Here is a 17,426-nt window from a genome sequence, read left to right on the forward strand (position 1 = left end):
TGATTGTCATGGGGTCCGCAAGGCTAACCCCCGCTCTAGCGGGGAAAATGGCCTTAAAACGATCATTCATTCATTCATTCTTTATCTATCAATATTGTTGAAATGAAGATCAAATAGCTGTATGTTGAAATATGTTGAAAAAGTCAAAACTTTACATGGGGTGTACTTACTTTTTCACGTGACTGTAGAAATCTGTAATCACACAGCTATCACCAAGGGTTAAACCTTCCCCGGCTTACCCTTGGCTGACGATCCAATGATGGTTCGGACTACCACATGACCTTAACCTTCAACATTTAGTGATAGAGTGTAAATTAATAAAATGTGTCCCCATCTACAATCTATCTATAAAATCAACATTATGAGAATTGGAGGAAAATTATTCAAGTTATGACCAAAAAGGTGTTTTTTGTTAATTAGGTCACAATCCGAAAAAAGTAGGTCACGGTCACCAATCAAATATCAGGTGCACAACTTCAGGGCAGGTACACTATTATGATGCAAGAATATTTCGGAAAGCCAAGTGGTCTTTGAGATTCCACATTGGCAAAAGTGAGCACTGACAAAAAATGAGTTTTTTTTTTTTCAGACCGACATTTGATCTTCACCTTAAACCCAGAAGGGGTATGATGTAAATTAAGAGTAAATGCACCTTGCTCGAGGCCAACTATGGAGGGCAATTTCGTTTTGATCAGCCAAACCTTAGTCGAGTTATGGTGAGAAATGTTAAAATGTCTATAATTGGGTCATGACCTTAAAATTAGGTCAAGGTCAACACAGTCGACTCTGCATACTTATTCCCATTATTGATGCAAAATGTCATTCCAAAAGTCCTCACACATTGGCAGAAACATCTCAATGGTGATTTAGTACTCCGAGGGGTCCAAGAAACTCGAGGGTACCATTACAAATTGGGGGCAATAATTGTAGAAACCACCCCGACAACAGCTATCCTATAGGGGGAGGCTTAACAACAAATCCTATAGGGGGAGGCTTTAAAACTTTAGGCTTTAATATAATTAATCAGTATTGGTTGAAGATGTTTTTCCTGAAGATGAAGATGAAGGTTGAGGATGAAGGTTGATGGTGAAGATGTTTTTTAGAATTACTCACTCATTTACTCATTTTAGAACTCACACTCTTACTTTGTCTCTCCGAAAAGACCGACTGGACAACACTCCCATCTACTTTCTCAACAATCCTCTCCAAGAAGTTCTGTCGTTCAAGCTTTTGGGTCTCACTATCTGCCATGATCTTTCCTGGGAAAACCACATTTCCAAGCTTGCCTCCAAAGCCAATCGCCGACTGGGCATCCTCCGTCGTGTGAAGTCCTTCCTTGGCACACCTGAGCTCCTCACCACAAATAAGGCTTTCATCCGCAGCTCAATGGAATACTGCTCTCCCCTCTGGGCTGGTGCTCCTGCCTCACACCTAGCTCGGCTTCACGCTGTTGAAACCAAAGCTTTCAGAATCATTGGAATCTCCCGCGATGAAGCTAACTCCGAGGGTCTTTCACTCATTCACCGCAGGCAGGTTGGTGGTCTTTCTGTCTTTTACCGACTCCTCTCCGGCCTAGCTCCCCCAGCTCTATCTGTGCTCTGTCCCCCAAATATTCCTACAGGTCGCATAAGATCTGCCAGCAACCCTCTTCTGATGAAACTCCCAAAATCAAGACTCTCTGCTTGCCTTCACTCTTTCATTCCTCTTTACTCCCACCTCTGGAACAAACTCCCTCACTCTCTTCAATCCAACTCCTCCCTCCAGGTCTTTAAAACAGCTGTTAACACCATCTCCTATCTTTCCCCATCATCTATTTCTACCCCCGCTAATTCACCCCAGATCCACTATTTTGAAATACCAACTTCTTTCCTGGAGTGTCCATGTGTTTTATACCTCTCCCTTCCCATGCCTCCTCCCCCCAAGCCCTCTCCCTCCCACAGATCTCCCAATGTCCCTGTTTTCTACTGTTGTACTTGTGTGCTTCCCTCTCTCGCCCCATCTTCTCCCACTCCCTTTATCTTATGTTTTATGTGTCAGTTTGTCTTTTTGTGATCAATGTTAGCTCTTACACGAGCCTCGACCTTGTATACAAAAAAAAAGAAAAACAGAAATAAAAAAGCATATTTTAGCACCACATTTTTCAACCCCAGTTTTTCAAACGTATCAAATTTCAGTTTGGAGTTGAGGAATTGTGGAACTTTTAGCTGTTTGAAGAAGGTAACTGCGAGACAAATACATCACAAAAAGCAACAACTGCACTTACCTTGTGAGGTTAAGATTCAACTCGAATGCCGGTGTGTACTTTTCATGAACAATTATGGCCGCAAAGATCAGAGGAATGAAAAAATTTGCAACTGTGATGACGATAGAAGGAAGGTATTCGATGATCAGGTTCAGCACAAAGTACCTTTGAGAGGAGGCCGGTGTCTGAGGAGGGAAAGGAGCATGACCTGAGATTAACTATTGCCTGTTGGCACCTCGGTATAAAACTTTAAGGCGACAAATTGTAGAAACACACACACCTAGTTTACATCTAAAAACAACCAACACTCGTATACTAGATGACGTTATTCATCTATCTATAATTCCAGTAATCTCTGTCTGTACGTTTGTACGTTTGTACGTCTGTACGTCTGTTTGTCTGTGACCGCTGTTTCTCGACAACCACGGGTCCGATATACTTTTAACTTGCCAGGTATATTGCTGGGGACCCGAGGATGTGCCTTTTCAAGGTTTCATATTAATCGGACAATTACTTACCGAGCTATGTCCAAAAAACGATTCAACCAATCAGAGAGCAGCGAACGATCGCGTGTGCCGAACGTGGCGGGCACACTCTGCCTCGGATGGCACATTTGAGAGCGTATTCATTTATTTCACGTTTGCAAACTATGTTGGCGCTATGTTGGCGTTAAACGATGTTTTAAAACTAATAAAAACGAATTTGCGATTCATTCGCTTTCCTGCGCGTTTGTGTACGCGATGGCGATTTCTTTACCAAACTCCGGAAGCCGTTCGCTTTGGACCGAACCATTTCATGTAAATAGAGGGGGGGGATTGTCACCACTCGCAAGCCGTTCGCTTTGGACCAAACCATTTCATGTAAATAGAGGGGGGGGATATAATTTTAGATATAGATATAGTACGGGCATGCCCTAGTTCCTGAAATTATCGATTCCTTGTTAAATGCTTATTAACCCCACCATTCCATAATCCTCTTGATAAATCCTTCTCTACTCATACTATTTATTTAATCATCACTCTAACCGCACCAAGCCCTCCTGCCAGGCACCTGGAACATCTTCACCTCTGCTACCAAAGGTCAACGGAGGTCATGGGTCTTTGTTATGACGAAAATTGAAAATTTTCTCATTTACTTGTTTGTTTGTCTGTCTGTCTGTCTGTGAGTGCGATAACACGCAAACGTTTTCAGCTATCTTCCGCAAACTTTACCAGAGGATTCCAAAGGAAAAGCGTGAGGATGTCAACGTTATTTGACGATATATATATAATATTATATATATATATACATACATATATGTCAAAGGTCAAGGTGACAGTGACGTCATTTGCATTAAACAGAAACGACTAAAAGTGTTTGCGCAATGTGACTTTGTAAACTTTACACAAATGAGTTGCAAAAGATGACTCACCAATTCCGAGCAGATTTGATACAACAACAACAACAACATGCATTTTAAAGGCCATTTTCCCTGCTAGAGCGGGGGAGCGGGCCTTGCGGTCCCCATGACAATCTTCTCCATTTTGCCCTATTTTCTGCATCTCTCCTTGTTAACCCCCTTGCCCGCATTTCTTCTTCCACCATCTTTAGCCAAGTCTTTCTCGGTCTTCCCCGTCTTCTACTTCCTTCTACATTCATTTCCATCACCCTTCTCAACCAGTCACTTTCATCCTTCCTCAACACATGACCAAACCATCTCAACCTGTTCCTCTTCACAGCATCAATCACAGGCTCTATTCCCATCATCTTTCGCAATTCATCATTTGTCTTCCTCTCTCTCAACGATACTCCACACATCCGTCGAACCATTCGCATTTCCACCCTTTCCAACCTTCGTTGCTGCTCTACGTTCATTACCCATGTCTCGCTCCCATAAATCATAACACTTCTCACACATGCAGCATACACCTTTCCCTTCAGCTTCAACGACACTCCCCTCATCATCAGCACGCCACTCAATTCCCGAAACTTCTTCCATGCACATCTCACTCGAGCAACCGTTGCCGAGTCTGATCCACCTTCTCCATTCAGCATGTCTCCGAGGTAGCAAAATGTTTTCACACCTTCCAGCTTCACACCGTCTCCAAGATCCAACTCAACATTTCCTCCATCTGCAGCTCCCTCTGTGCACACCTTACATTTGAATGTAGCTGCCACACTGGTTAATGACCCTCTCAGACCACTACATTTTTGATGAACCCACTCAGCGCACATTGTACACTGAATGGAGTTCACTCCGACACCCTTCCTACACACATCACAGGGCCACTTCCCAGTTCTTTCCACCTCACCACATGCTTTACCACTTGCCATCACCTTCGTCTTTCCGATATTCACCTTCAGACCTTTTGTCTCCATACATTCCTTCCACGTGTTCATCTTTTCCTTCAGTCCATCCATACTTTCCGCAATCAACACCAGATCATCTGCATACAACAACTCCCACGGTAAACCCTCCTTTACGTTCTGAGCCAGCACCTCCATCACAGCTACAAATAGTAGTGGACTTAGTACCGACCCCTGATGCACTCCCACCTTCACCTCAAACTCACCACTGTTCCCGTCCTTCGTCCTTACAGCTGTGCGCGCTCTTTTGTACATTGCCATCACTACTCTGATCAACCATTCCTCCACTCCTAACTTCCTCAATGCCCATGTCAATACTTTGCGTGGAACCCGATCGAATGCTTTCTCCAGATCAACAAACCCAAGAAACAACTTCTTCCTCTTCTCCATGTACTTCTCCTGCAACTGCCTCACAATGAAAAGCGCGTCTGTCGTTCCTCTTACTGGCATAAATCCAAACTGCATTTCGTCGATCTTCACTTTCTTCCTTATCCTCCTCTCCAACACCCTTTCCAATACCTTCATTCCATGCTCCAATAACTTTATCGCTCGGTACGAGCCACACTCCAGAGGGTCACCTTTCCCCTTGTATAGAGGGACGAGGGTACTCGGTTCCCAATCCACTGGAATGCGGCCTTCTTTCACCACCAGATTACAGATCTCTGTCATTCTCTTCACACCCCAACTTCCTGCTGCCTTCAACATATCTCCCACAACTCCCGTCGGCCCTCCCGCTTTTCTACCCTTCATTGCTTTTATCGCTTCCTCAACTTCCTTCTCAGTTATCTTCTCTGCCGGTCCTAAAACTGGATTACTCTCTATGTTGCCATCCCATTCATTCTCTGTATGATATTCTCTGTATGATATGTATATGTAGATTTGATAATCGAATCAATATTGAAATGCAAGATTTCTGTTGGGGCTATGGGCCAGATGATGCTTTTCCAAAATGGCGGCAATCCGTTGACGTATAATGTCGTTTCCATGGCAACTAAGTCACCTATTTTAAACAAAAGGGGGAGTTTTTAGGGTCAAAAAAAAATACGATAACTCGGAAACGCTTCAAGATGCAGGTATCAAATTGCCAATCCTCGCTGAACATCGACATTCCTAGCAACGGTTTGTTTTTGTGTTGTGTAGATCGAAGGTTGAGGTCACAGTGACCTAATTTGCACAAAACGTGACGGCGGTCATATTGCGTTAGAGGATTAAAGATTCACAGTGATAGAAATCATTCCTGAGTCAATGGTGGAAAGATATCGTCAAAATGACCATGCTCAAGGGTCAAGGTTCTCTCGATTTTCATCATACCTGTGAGGATTACCACCTGACGCCTTATTGTCTGTTTGTCTGTCTGTCTGTGAGCAGTGTATCTTAAAAAGTTGTGGACGGATTCAGATGAAACTTGGTGGACAGGTTGTGTGTGTCACATGGAAGAATTGATTCAATTTTGTTGAAGATCCGGACCTGGATCCGGGTACAAGTTTTTATCATTTTTAAAGTGATTGTTCACCATTGACTGATAGGGTCAAAACAAATGTACAGTATTGCACGGTATTTCAAAAAGTTGTGGACGGATTCAGACAAAACTTAGTGGATGAGTTGGGTGGGTGACAAGAACAAGCCAATTAGATTTTTGTGCATGACAAGGACGAATGGTCTGGATGCAGATCCGGCCTATCAGTGGGATTCAAACATAAACTGTTCAGCCTGATGGAGATTCTCTGGGGACTAGCCCCGTTTCCAGAAACTTAGAATCCAAATGCAAACAACGGGTTACACGTTTGCATGATAAATAGGAAGAAGAAGAAGCTGAGGTTGTAGGAGAAAGATAGATTTGACATGAAAAAAGACGTTTTGCAGCAGAGATCTCACATTTTGCATTTCACTTTGAAACTTTGTGGTGATGTAAACACAGTAAAATGATCCAGCCAGCAGGAGGAGGACGAGCACATTGATAAGTGCACGTAGGAAGTAAATTTTCACCCACTCTCTCCGACTCCTGCGCTCAATGTGCTCCTTCCTCTTGTCTTCTTCAAGATCTGTCTGTGGAAATATAGTGTCAATGTTACTCGAGCATAGTGCTGGTACTGTAGTGAACAGACAGGTTTGTTAAAGTTCAACATCCACAAGGTATAAAAAAACAAACAAAAAAAAAAAACACGATTACTACGACTACTACTACTCGTTTAACGACCACTTTCCCTTCTTGTAAAGAGCTTTGTCAATAAGTGAGAAAGACTGGATGCAGCTGCCATGATCGGTGAGAGATACGATTGGTGTATTTTATCCATCACCATGTTGTTATCCATTTAATCAAAGGTTTCACGCATAGTTTCAACTAGAAAATAGAGGTTGGCGACAATCCATCAATGGATATGCCTCCGCCCTCATGAGATGTCAACCCAAATCCTTTAGGATTAATCCTCATTTAACTGTGCTCTCGATGCGCCACTCCTGTAGATCAAGAACGGCCGAGTGGAACCATAAGTGGGACGTCCGCTAGTCTATGACTGCCGGGCAAAACTCCCATTCACTCTTTACACACTGATGTCTAACCAATGAGAAAGAGACACTCGGGTAGGTTGAAAACGAATGGTTATGATAACAAATGAACACGTATATGCAATCAATGCAGTGTCACAAAAGAAAGTCTTACCTTTAAAAAAATCTTGCCCTTAGACAGTTACCTTGTCATGAAACTACAGACATAGGTGCCTCATTCACTCCAGGAAATTAGACAAGTGTAATAGACAGAGAGATAAAAAAGGCGGGGCTCGTCGGTGACCTCTCGCTCGCCCGATGTAAGCCTGCGGGCTTACGTTGTTCCCAATGTGAAAAGGGGATGGAGGAAAGAGATGAGAGGGTGATGGTGTAATGCACTGTGTGGGGAGAAATGCGGTGAATGCTTCGTAATGCGTTAAGAGGAAATCGTGAATGCGAATCAGTAACCCAGCTCTGAATGAGTCGAGGGTTGGCAATTGTTGATTCCACTTGTGCGTTCAAAGTGAACGATTAAAAATAGGGAAAGCAAGAGAAACGTAGTGTAAGTCAGTGTGTAAATGCCGGCACGTCCCCGGAAAAAGCTCCGCAGCTCATTTGCACTCACTCCCTGGCTGGCTTGATCGTTCTCAACAGAGACCATCTACGCTGTTCATTCCTCACGTTCACTCAGGTCATTCCTCCAGGACTCCTTCTGGCTCCCGTTTTTCCCCGGACGCACACTACTCTGAGACCTGTGATGCCCAGTTTAATAAAGCCCTTGGCCAAGGTGTGGTATATAGCCGACCAGCATACCGGCACAGCTTTTTGTCCATGGCTTCTCATTAGAGAACCGCTGTTGTCGGATTACGCTCATTGGTCGATTTACCAACATTGTCCACTGACAACCCTGTATGCGGTCCTCGGTTTGGCTGTTCCGTCGGTTGCTGGATGTTACCCAGCACTACCTGGTGATGTTCCTTTGGTTATGATTTTGTATTTGTGGTTGTAATGAAATGTGGGATTTGTAAGGTGTGATATTGTAGTGCAAAGTGTGTATGGATGCACTGAAACAAGGTGTGGGGGAGAGAGAAGGAGATTAAGAGGAATGAGGAGAGAGATAAGAAGGGATATGAGAAGAGGCGAGATCTAGAGGAGGGTTACAAAGGGAATTTGAACCTGCTGCGCAAACAACGCATTTCCCTGTCCACTGATATGAGGAGAGGTAATCCAAATAAACAAAATAGTCCTGATATATCCAAACTCCAGGGTTCTCCTTTATGTGTTTGATGCAACTCCCTGGGTTCTTCCAAAAATGCAAACATCTACACTGTATGTACATTCCATGCATTCCAGCTCTGTTGTAGTCTGTGAAAAAAGACGTAAATAGTGTTAGCTGCTCAGTCATCCTACGCAGGCTCAAGAAGGCTTTTATTGGAAAATTTGAAACCCACCCCTTGAAGAACAGAATCTATCCATGGACACATTTCTGGCCCCATGACCATCATTAGCAAGGAGTGTATTCCCCACAGAAGATAAGATTGCAGACCACCCCATTAGGCAACACATTCAAAGAGCATCTCTTAACTATATATACATTTGGAATTAAATAGAAGAAAATATCCTGTTCAAGCTCTCTTTCTAATCTCACTTATGACAAATTACAGCTCACAGATCTAAGTCTAAGTTGAACAGCCAAGTCACAGCATTCACTGTCTGTTATTTGGTGGATTGCCTTCAAATCCATCATCACATTTCCATAGGTAACACTCATTCACAATGTGATGAATTGTCTGGTCTGTGTAACCACACTCACATGTTGGGATGTCTTTAAAATCCCATTTGTGGAGGTGGGGTGATGTCCTTGCATGGAGAGTATGGATCCTGTTGAGCGCAGACTACTATTTCCAGGGTAGGTTGAAACCTGGAGGTTCTTCTGTCTGATCACTCACCACTTCTGTATTAGCGATGTTGTTGTCTGTCCAGAGATTGCACCACTTATCCTGTGTTAAATCACATCACTCAAAACATTTGCACAGCCCAGAAAGGTTTGCATGACTTGAGTCTCATATTTGGTAGATTCTCATTTGTACTGTGAGCCACTGAACACGTGTTGATTTCAGTGTACCACTGATTATCCCCATCAGTGTTTTCAGAGAAGTGTCCAAGTGTGTTGCGTGGCTGCTCTCTTCCCAAACAGGAGAACAGTATTCCAATGCAGAGTACACAAGAGCAAGGATATTAGTGCGAAAAGTGCACGCACTTGATCCCCAACTGGTGCCCACTAGTTTAGGAATGATGTTTACCCTCTTCTTGATCTTTTCCGTGACCCATTTTAGGTGTTCACGGAACATGACCCTGTGATCAAGGATGACTCCAAGGTACTTGGGGAATGGTTCATTCTTGACTATTTTGCCGTAAAAGTAAGTCTGGAGTTTGCTGTTAACCATTCAGCTGCTGAGTTGGAAAATGGTAACTGTAGTCTTAGTTGGGATTGGGCGGAGGCACCAGTATATGAAGTATTGCTCCATTACCTTTAAGTCCTGGGACAGGGTACTGCTGAGATCTTCAAGGTTTATTGCTTGAGAAGCAAGGGAAAGATCATCTCCATAGGTAAGCTTTCTGGATGTAGTACAAGGCATGTTGCTCACATATGTTGTAGAGGATTGGAGCTAAGCCAGACCCTTGGAGAAGACCATCCTTCAGAGACCTTATGGAGCTTGTTTTCTCTCTGAGTGAAACCCTATATCTTTGATTGCTAAGGATAGAAGAAAGTGGCTTGGCACTGGAAAAGTCTTGCAGCTTTCAGCAGAAAATCATATCACCATACCGTATCATATGCTGACGAAAGGGTCAGTTAGTGCAACACCTGCCTTGAGCGAGCATTGGTAGCCAGCTTCAATGTGGGTGGTAAGTGCAAGTACTTGATCAACACAGCTCTTTCCAGGCCTGAAGCCAGCTCACTCCTTGGAAAGGTCACCAGGTTACCTACCATGTCGACCCTGTTCGCGTCAAAATCACCTTACATTAACAGAACATGAAGAACAAACAGAAACACCCTTCCGACCTCCTACCCCCAAGGAAAGTTAACAAAACAAGGCCTCACCCTCAGTTCCCGGAACATGCTTAAATGGTGGTTCATAACGGCCATGCTGTCCGAAGTTATTCGGAAGTCCCAGCCAGAAAACACCTTGTTGGAGTAGCTGTAGAACCTGTGGTCATCTTTGACCAGGCTGTACTTGAAGCTCTCGGCAGACCTGCCATAAATCATCGGCACACACGTCACACTTCTTATCACTCTCAACGTATTTGATTGATTTATGAACCTGCTATCAATACAAAAGTCCCTGGTGTTGGGCTAGCGGCTAGGGTGCCGGCTTAGGATCCTAGGATCCTGGGTTCGAATCCCGGTCAATCGCTGAATTAACGCCAGGGGGGTTGACTCAGCCTGTCATCCTTCCGAGGTCGGCAAATTGAGTACCAGTTCACTGGTAATTCCCTGCTTGTCGTTAAAGGCGGCAAAAAGGGTTGGCGTCAGGAAGGGCATCCGGCCGTAAAACATTGCTTCAAAAAGGGGACCGAAAAACAACAACAACCACAGTTCCCGAAAAAGGCCAACCCCCGCTTGCGGGGAAAAATGGCCTCTGAAGGTGGTTTTATCAATACAAACATTGTATTGATAGTTTGTTGTAAATTGGCTTCAATACAAACAGGGAGCCATTTCTGGATAAAATCAGCAACTTTGATTAAAAAAACAAATGTTTATTTTGAATCGAAATCGGGACCTGAACCAAACTATAAAATTTTGAATTGATAGTTTGAATCGAAAAACGTTGCACCTCCATATCTTCGAAAGCGCTGAATATAAAAAATTGGTAAATTGGTCGAAACTATTTGGAAATTAAAATTTGGAAATTAAAACTAACTTAGACTGTATTGTCTGGTGATTACGCCATATCCAATAAAGATTACAGTGTCAAAAATATCATTTTAAATACATCGAGCTCCAGTTAAACAGAGTGAATGTGAACTCTAAAAGGTCTAGACTCTATATAATTTTTAAAATTTTAAAAAGGACTATAATTAGAAGCACAGTATTAAGAAGGGATGTCATTGGAAGACTGTTGCCCGCAACATGATAATGATACAAATCTCATGTGTTTCTGTAATTAGACCTTGCAACTCCAAGATCCATCCACCCTTGACCACATTCTGTTTCCACAGCATCGGTTCATTCAAGGCAACTCACGAATGCTTCCACAGCTGACATGCAACCCTGAACAGGTGACTACTTTGTTGTTGGGTGCTGTAGGTTGGGAAATTTGGTTTGTCTTTTGCTACATAATGTCCTACTCCATTTACAATTCATGGAAGGCAGGGAAGAGGAAATAATTTTGCTTTCTTGCAATGAGCGACAAACTTGAAAATCACCTCCAACAACAACAACAACATGCATTTTAAAGGCCATTTTCCCTGCTAGTGCGGGGGTTAGCCTTGCGGTCCCCATGACAATCTTCTCCATTTCGCCCTATTTTCTGCATCTCTCCTTGTTAACCCCCTTGCCCGCATTTCTTCTTCCACCATCTTTAGCTAAGTCTTTCTCGATCTTCCCCGTCCTCTACTTCCTTCTACATTCATTTCCATCACTCTTCTCAACCAGTCACTTTCATCCTTCATCCTTCCTCAACACATGACCAAACCATCTCAACCTGTTCCTCTTCACAGCATCAATCACAGGCTCTATTCCCATCATTTTTCGCAATTCATCATTTGTCTTCCTCTCTCTCAACGATACTCCGCACATCCATCGAACCATTCACATTTCCACCCTTTCCAACCTTCGTTGCTGCTCTACGTTAATTACCCATGTCTCGCTCCCATAAATCATAACACTTCTCCCACATGCAGCATACACCTTTCCCTTCAGCTTCAAAGACACTCCCCTCCTCATCAGCACGCCCCTCAGTTCCAGAAACTTCTTCCATGCACATCTCATTCTAGCAACCGTTGCCGAGTCTGATCCACCTTCTCCATTCAGCATGTCTCCGAGGTAGCAAAATGTTTTCACACCTTCCAGCTTCACGCCGTCTCCAAGATCCAACTCAACATTTCCTCCATCTGCAGCTCCTTATGTGCACACCTTACATTTGAATGTAGCTGCCACACTGGTTAATGACCCTCTCAGACCACTACATTTTTGATGAACCCACTCAGGGCACATTGTACATTGAATGGAGTTCACTCCGACACCCTTCCTACACACAGCACAAGGCCACTTCCCAGTTCTTTCCACCTCACCACATGCTTTACCACTTGCCATCACCTTCGTCTTTCCGATATTCACCTTCAGACGTTTTGTCTCCATACATTCCTTCCACTTGTTCATCTTTTCCTTCAGTCCATCCATACTTTCCGCAATCAACACCAGATCATCTGCATACAACTCCTCCCATGGTAAACCCTCCTTTACGTTCTGAGCCAGCACCTCCATCACAGCTACAAATAGTAGTGCACTTAGTACCGACCCCTGATGCACTCCCACCTTCACCTCAAACTCACCACTGTTCCCGTCCTTCGTCGTTACAGCTGTGCGCGCTCTTTTGTACATTGCCATCACTACTCTGATCAACCATTCCTCCACTCCTAACTTCCTCAATGCCCATGTCAATACTTTGCATGGGATCCTATCGAATGCTTTCTCCAGATCAACAAACCCAAGAAACAACTTCTTCCTCTTCTCCATGTACTTCTCCTGCAACTGCCTCACAATGAAAAGCGCGTCTGTCGTTCCTCTTCCTGGCATAAATCCAAACTGCATTTCGTCGGTTTCATAAATCCACTGCCTCTTCCTGGCATTTTGTTGAAAATCACCTCCATCACTCAGAAAAGCATTTTTACCCTCGCCAGAGAATAGGGTTTTGCATTTGAGTCTGTTTGTCCGTTTGTCTGTTTGTTTGTTTGTCTGTCTGCACAGAATAAATATGATTTTCTCTGCAAACGTTAGTCCGATTGACAGGGAATTTTCAGCATAGATGCATCTCCACCTGTATAATTTTAAAATTATAATCATGACGTCATAGGTCACGTGGTATGGGTGCCATCTTGGAAAAACCATGCCATGGAAACATGGGGAATAACATATGTTAATGATTATGTCATAGGTGCCTCCATTATGATGTCATAATTCGACAAGTACAAAACTTTATCCGATCAAGATGAAATTTCTTGAGCATCATCTAGGGATAAATTGGTGGAGAAAAAATAATAATGATGACGCCATCGGTCACGTGTTTCGGCCGCCATATTTGTTTTGATACAAAAGCCTTTAAAAAACACTAAAAACACGTCCTGGCGAGGGTTTGCAATCTCTGATTTCTCTTTCTTGTTGTGTATTGGATAAGGTAATTTCTTGCATATTATAAAGTGTTATAATCAAACAATCATGCATGACAACATGGTGTGAGACATAACGAGCGATAATTGCTTCACAATACATGTCCTTTACCGATGCCAATTTTTTTTATTTTAATTTTTCAACAAATTAAAATAAATTGATGAAACACCCTGAAACTCAAACTTGTTTTGTAACTTATCATAATAAAGCCATATAGGGAACTAATAATATGCACTACATTTAGTTGGATATGAAGGGCCTAGAGGTATGCAAACTCGCTTATAAGCTGTCTGGCCTGGGTTTGAATCCTGACCCAGCTATAAACTGTCATCCCGGTGTTTCACAGGCACGGCGATTCATCAATGTGGGTCGTCCCTCGGATGGACGTAAAACGGGCGTCTCGTCTGCCAGCGTGGGTTGGTGGACGTTAAAGATCCCATGGAGTCCTTCGCCAAGAGTAGGTGAGCTACCACCGGCACCCTGAACAAATTACAAATTCCTGCTCTCACCAGCAGAGGCCATTGCATCAGCTACGCCGCAGCCTCATATGCTGCATATGAACGAAAAGATAAAGTTAGATATGTTGTGAAGATTCAGTTTGCTGTGACCTCTGCGTTAAGAATCAAAAGAACACATCGATGTCGTCTTTGATTCTCTAATCTTTAATATTAAGTGAGTAAGATACATTACTATACTCCTTCAGGCCTGCAGAGGCATTTTGAAAACACATTTATTGACAAAGGTGAGACGATCACCCAGAATGGAAGCATTTTTATATATTGGGGAGCACAGGAGTAGCATTTTAATACATTTCTTGATAAGTACATGAAACCTCCATTCAAAGTTAACATTGGAATGTCCAGCACAGTCCCAACCTCAAATGTAGCATGCATGGGACTACCTTACAATGATGAGGATGAGACTCAGCAATAGGCACCCTGTGGTTCCGAGGAGATAGGCGATTGGAATGTTGTAAAGGAAGTGCTTTGTCAGCCTGACGGCCCCCGTTTCATAATATCCATAGAAAAGGTATGTTGGTTCCAGGAATCCCTGGAAAAAAAAAATCCCAAACAGTCAAGGCTTTGATTGATAAACTCCCTTAAAAGGTCATCATGGCCGCAAAATTCAGTTTCTTCAAAGTCTTGGGGTAAATTGGTCGAATCGTTGATTACATTTGGCTATTGGTACAACAACAAAATCAACTAAAACTAGAACGGCACTCGGTAGAGTGCAAACCTCTGCCAGGCTGATTAGTTTACCTTTTGTATCCGATCCGATTCATAGGCCGGATCTGGATTCGGACCTGAACCAACATAAAATCGGCTTGTTCTCATCACCGAAACCAATTCATCCACCAACTTTTGTCATAGCTCATCCACAACTTTTTGAAATGTCATGCTACATATCGTTTTTGCCCCCATTTCTCAATGGTGAAGAATCACTTTAAAAATTAAAAAATTCTCGTGTCCAGATAGTGATTTAGATCTTCACCAAAATCGAATCAGTTCTTCCTTTGTACACACCCAAAATGTCCAACAAATTCCATCCACAACTCCAACATATTGTGCTACATATCGTTTTTGGCACTATCTCTCAATGGTGAAGAATCACTTTAAAATACTAGTATCCGGATCGTCACCAAAATATAATAAATTTGTCCTTGTCACACACCCAACCAGTCCAACGAGTTTCGTACAAATCCATCCACAACCTCTTGAGATAACGTACACAAAAACAGACATGGGTGAAACCATGACCTCCTTCCACCTTTGGTGGCGGAGGTAAAAATAGCACAAAATAAACAAATTCTGAGGCATTGGAAGCAAATGAAATTTCTATCGAGGCAAGGATTATACTTGTTAACTCAACTGGACTTCATCACATACTGAACCCTCCAGCGTCCGTCGTCTGTCGTCGTCGTGTCAACTTTTCGACGTTAACACTCCAGCGTCCACAAATATCAACCGATTCTGATCAAACGTGACATGCAGCATCCTTACCCCAAGGACCAGGTAGGTATTACAATTCAGCCCGTTCCGTTGAAAAATGGCGGACTTAGGCGACCATTTTGTTTTTGGTCATGAAAACGACGTTAACACTCTAGCGTCCACAAATATTAACAGATTTTGATCAAACTTAGAATGTTTAACCCTTGCCATACAAGGTAGGTTGCTACTGCATTCCAACCCAATCCGTCACAAAATGGCCGCCATAGGCCGCCATATTGTTTTCAGCTCCGAAACGACTTTAAGACTTTAATGTCCACAAATATTTATGGATTTTGATCAAACTTGGTGTGTGAGACTCTTATCACACAAGGATACCAGGAATTACACAAGGTTGTTGGCTTTTCATTTAAGTCAATTCTAGTACAGACAACTGACCTACTTTAAAGTTGTCCAGTCAGTTCAGTTGAGTTCTGCTTCCCTGGAAGCTCTAGTTTGTACTTGAGATCCGAGTCAGGCAATACTTGCAGGAAAGAAGACACCATTATATAGGTTATAAACATAAAGTTGAAATTCCACAAACAGGTTTGTACATTAAATGCAAAATAAACAAAAGGTCTCACTACTACCTCTTTAATGACCTCAATTATTCCCACATTATTGAAGGGTCGGCCAGAAAAGTCTTTCACAAACTGGCTAGCAAGGCCCGACGTTCGACTGTAGGTGGCAGGTCTTCCACCAACTTGCTGACTGAAGGTGGCAGGAGTTATTTGTATTTTTCAGGGTGCCGGCGATAATTCATCTACCCTTTGAGAAATGCACCATGGGATCTTAAAAACCGACCGACCACTACTGGCATACAGGTCAACCGGCTTAATTTCCGTCCACTGCATGGTACGCCCATTGATACATCGCTCTGCATGCGAAACACCTCAGGATGACAATTTATAGCTGTGTCGAGATTCAAACCCAGGATAGTTTAACGGCGGCTGTGCATACCTGTTGGCTATCCTGCTAGCCCTAAAGGTCTATAAATGATATTTCTTCCTGAAAATGGCACCTTTGTAGTTAACATTGTCTATAATGCCGGATAATAGAAAATCATATTCCTACCTTGTTTTGTTTCAAGAGTCGACTTATTGACAGTTTTTTTTATTTTTATTTATTTACTCGGCTCATGGGATGACAATTAGAATTCCATCAATAATAATTTGTTGTATTATGGAGACAATTCTGGTTGAAATGTTCTTATCTGCACAATTGTACAAAAATGCTCTTATCTGCACACTGTGTCCTGTTAGCACAACGAAAAGCTACAACGCATTGCGTGTGCATGCGAGGAATTCAAGCAATTGTAAAACTGTCAGTCTTAAAGTTTCCTCAGGCTTTCAGCGATCTAAGACTCATGATGGAGCTTGTACATTAACCGTGTGGAGCATATCTGGGCCTTACATGTCAGAATAGTTTTACAAAAGTTAAACAGACATCATTAAACATCGGATAAATCAACACAGCCGACGGTACTTGAATCTGGGATCTCATAGTAACGAGTTATTGGGTCAGATGGGAAGGCCCAATAGGCGCCGGTTCCTTCTGTGGTCAGTAAATCAAAACGTCAATTTATATATACTGTATATCTAATTCCATCTGGAAGAAAACCCAGGGAAACACAGCCGAGTGCACAAACTACCAAAATGGGTTATTTGGCAAGCACAAGAATAGACTTTGGAGTTGGTGACCAACCTAACAACACTTCAGCATTCATGAGAAACAACAAGTCCATGTTTGATGGACATTGTGGTTCAGAACCATATATTTGTAACAATAATTACCACACCATGGTTACAACCTGCGACAAAATCCGGTAACTGGCCGATTGGGAAACGCGCATTTAAAGCACTATTAATAAAATAGATCAACAGCGCATTTGGGAAACACACATTTAATGCGCTGTTAAAACAATAACTCAACACCTCTCATCCATGTCACCCTCCGCAACGGTTATATCAAAACGAGC

General features: G+C 42.8%; 1 protein-coding gene across 3 annotated transcripts in view; it reads right to left on the reverse strand.

Annotated features, from left to right (window-relative positions):
- Positions 1 to 17,426, reverse strand: part of TMC7 (transmembrane channel like 7) — a 116,430-nt gene that overhangs the window by 27,986 nt on the left and 71,018 nt on the right. For all 3 annotated transcript variants that reach the window (XR_013624799.1, XM_068126263.2, XM_068126262.2), the window contains 4 exons: positions 14,365 to 14,513; positions 10,176 to 10,326; positions 6,464 to 6,634; positions 2,264 to 2,427 (listed from right to left, as the gene is read on the reverse strand). Coding sequence is in view for 2 of the 3 variants with exons in the window: in XM_068126263.2 (XP_067982364.1) it covers positions 2,264 to 2,427; positions 6,464 to 6,634; positions 10,176 to 10,326; positions 14,365 to 14,513 (635 nt within the window). In the remaining variant the exon portion in view is untranslated. The remainder of the gene's footprint in view (positions 1 to 2,263; positions 2,428 to 6,463; positions 6,635 to 10,175; positions 10,327 to 14,364; positions 14,514 to 17,426) is intronic.

Source organism: Myxine glutinosa, chromosome 10 (assembly GCF_964187855.1).
Source record: "Myxine glutinosa chromosome 10, kmMyxGlut1.1, whole genome shotgun sequence".
In the NCBI taxonomy this organism is placed as follows: Eukaryota; Metazoa; Chordata; class Myxini; order Myxiniformes; family Myxinidae; genus Myxine; species Myxine glutinosa.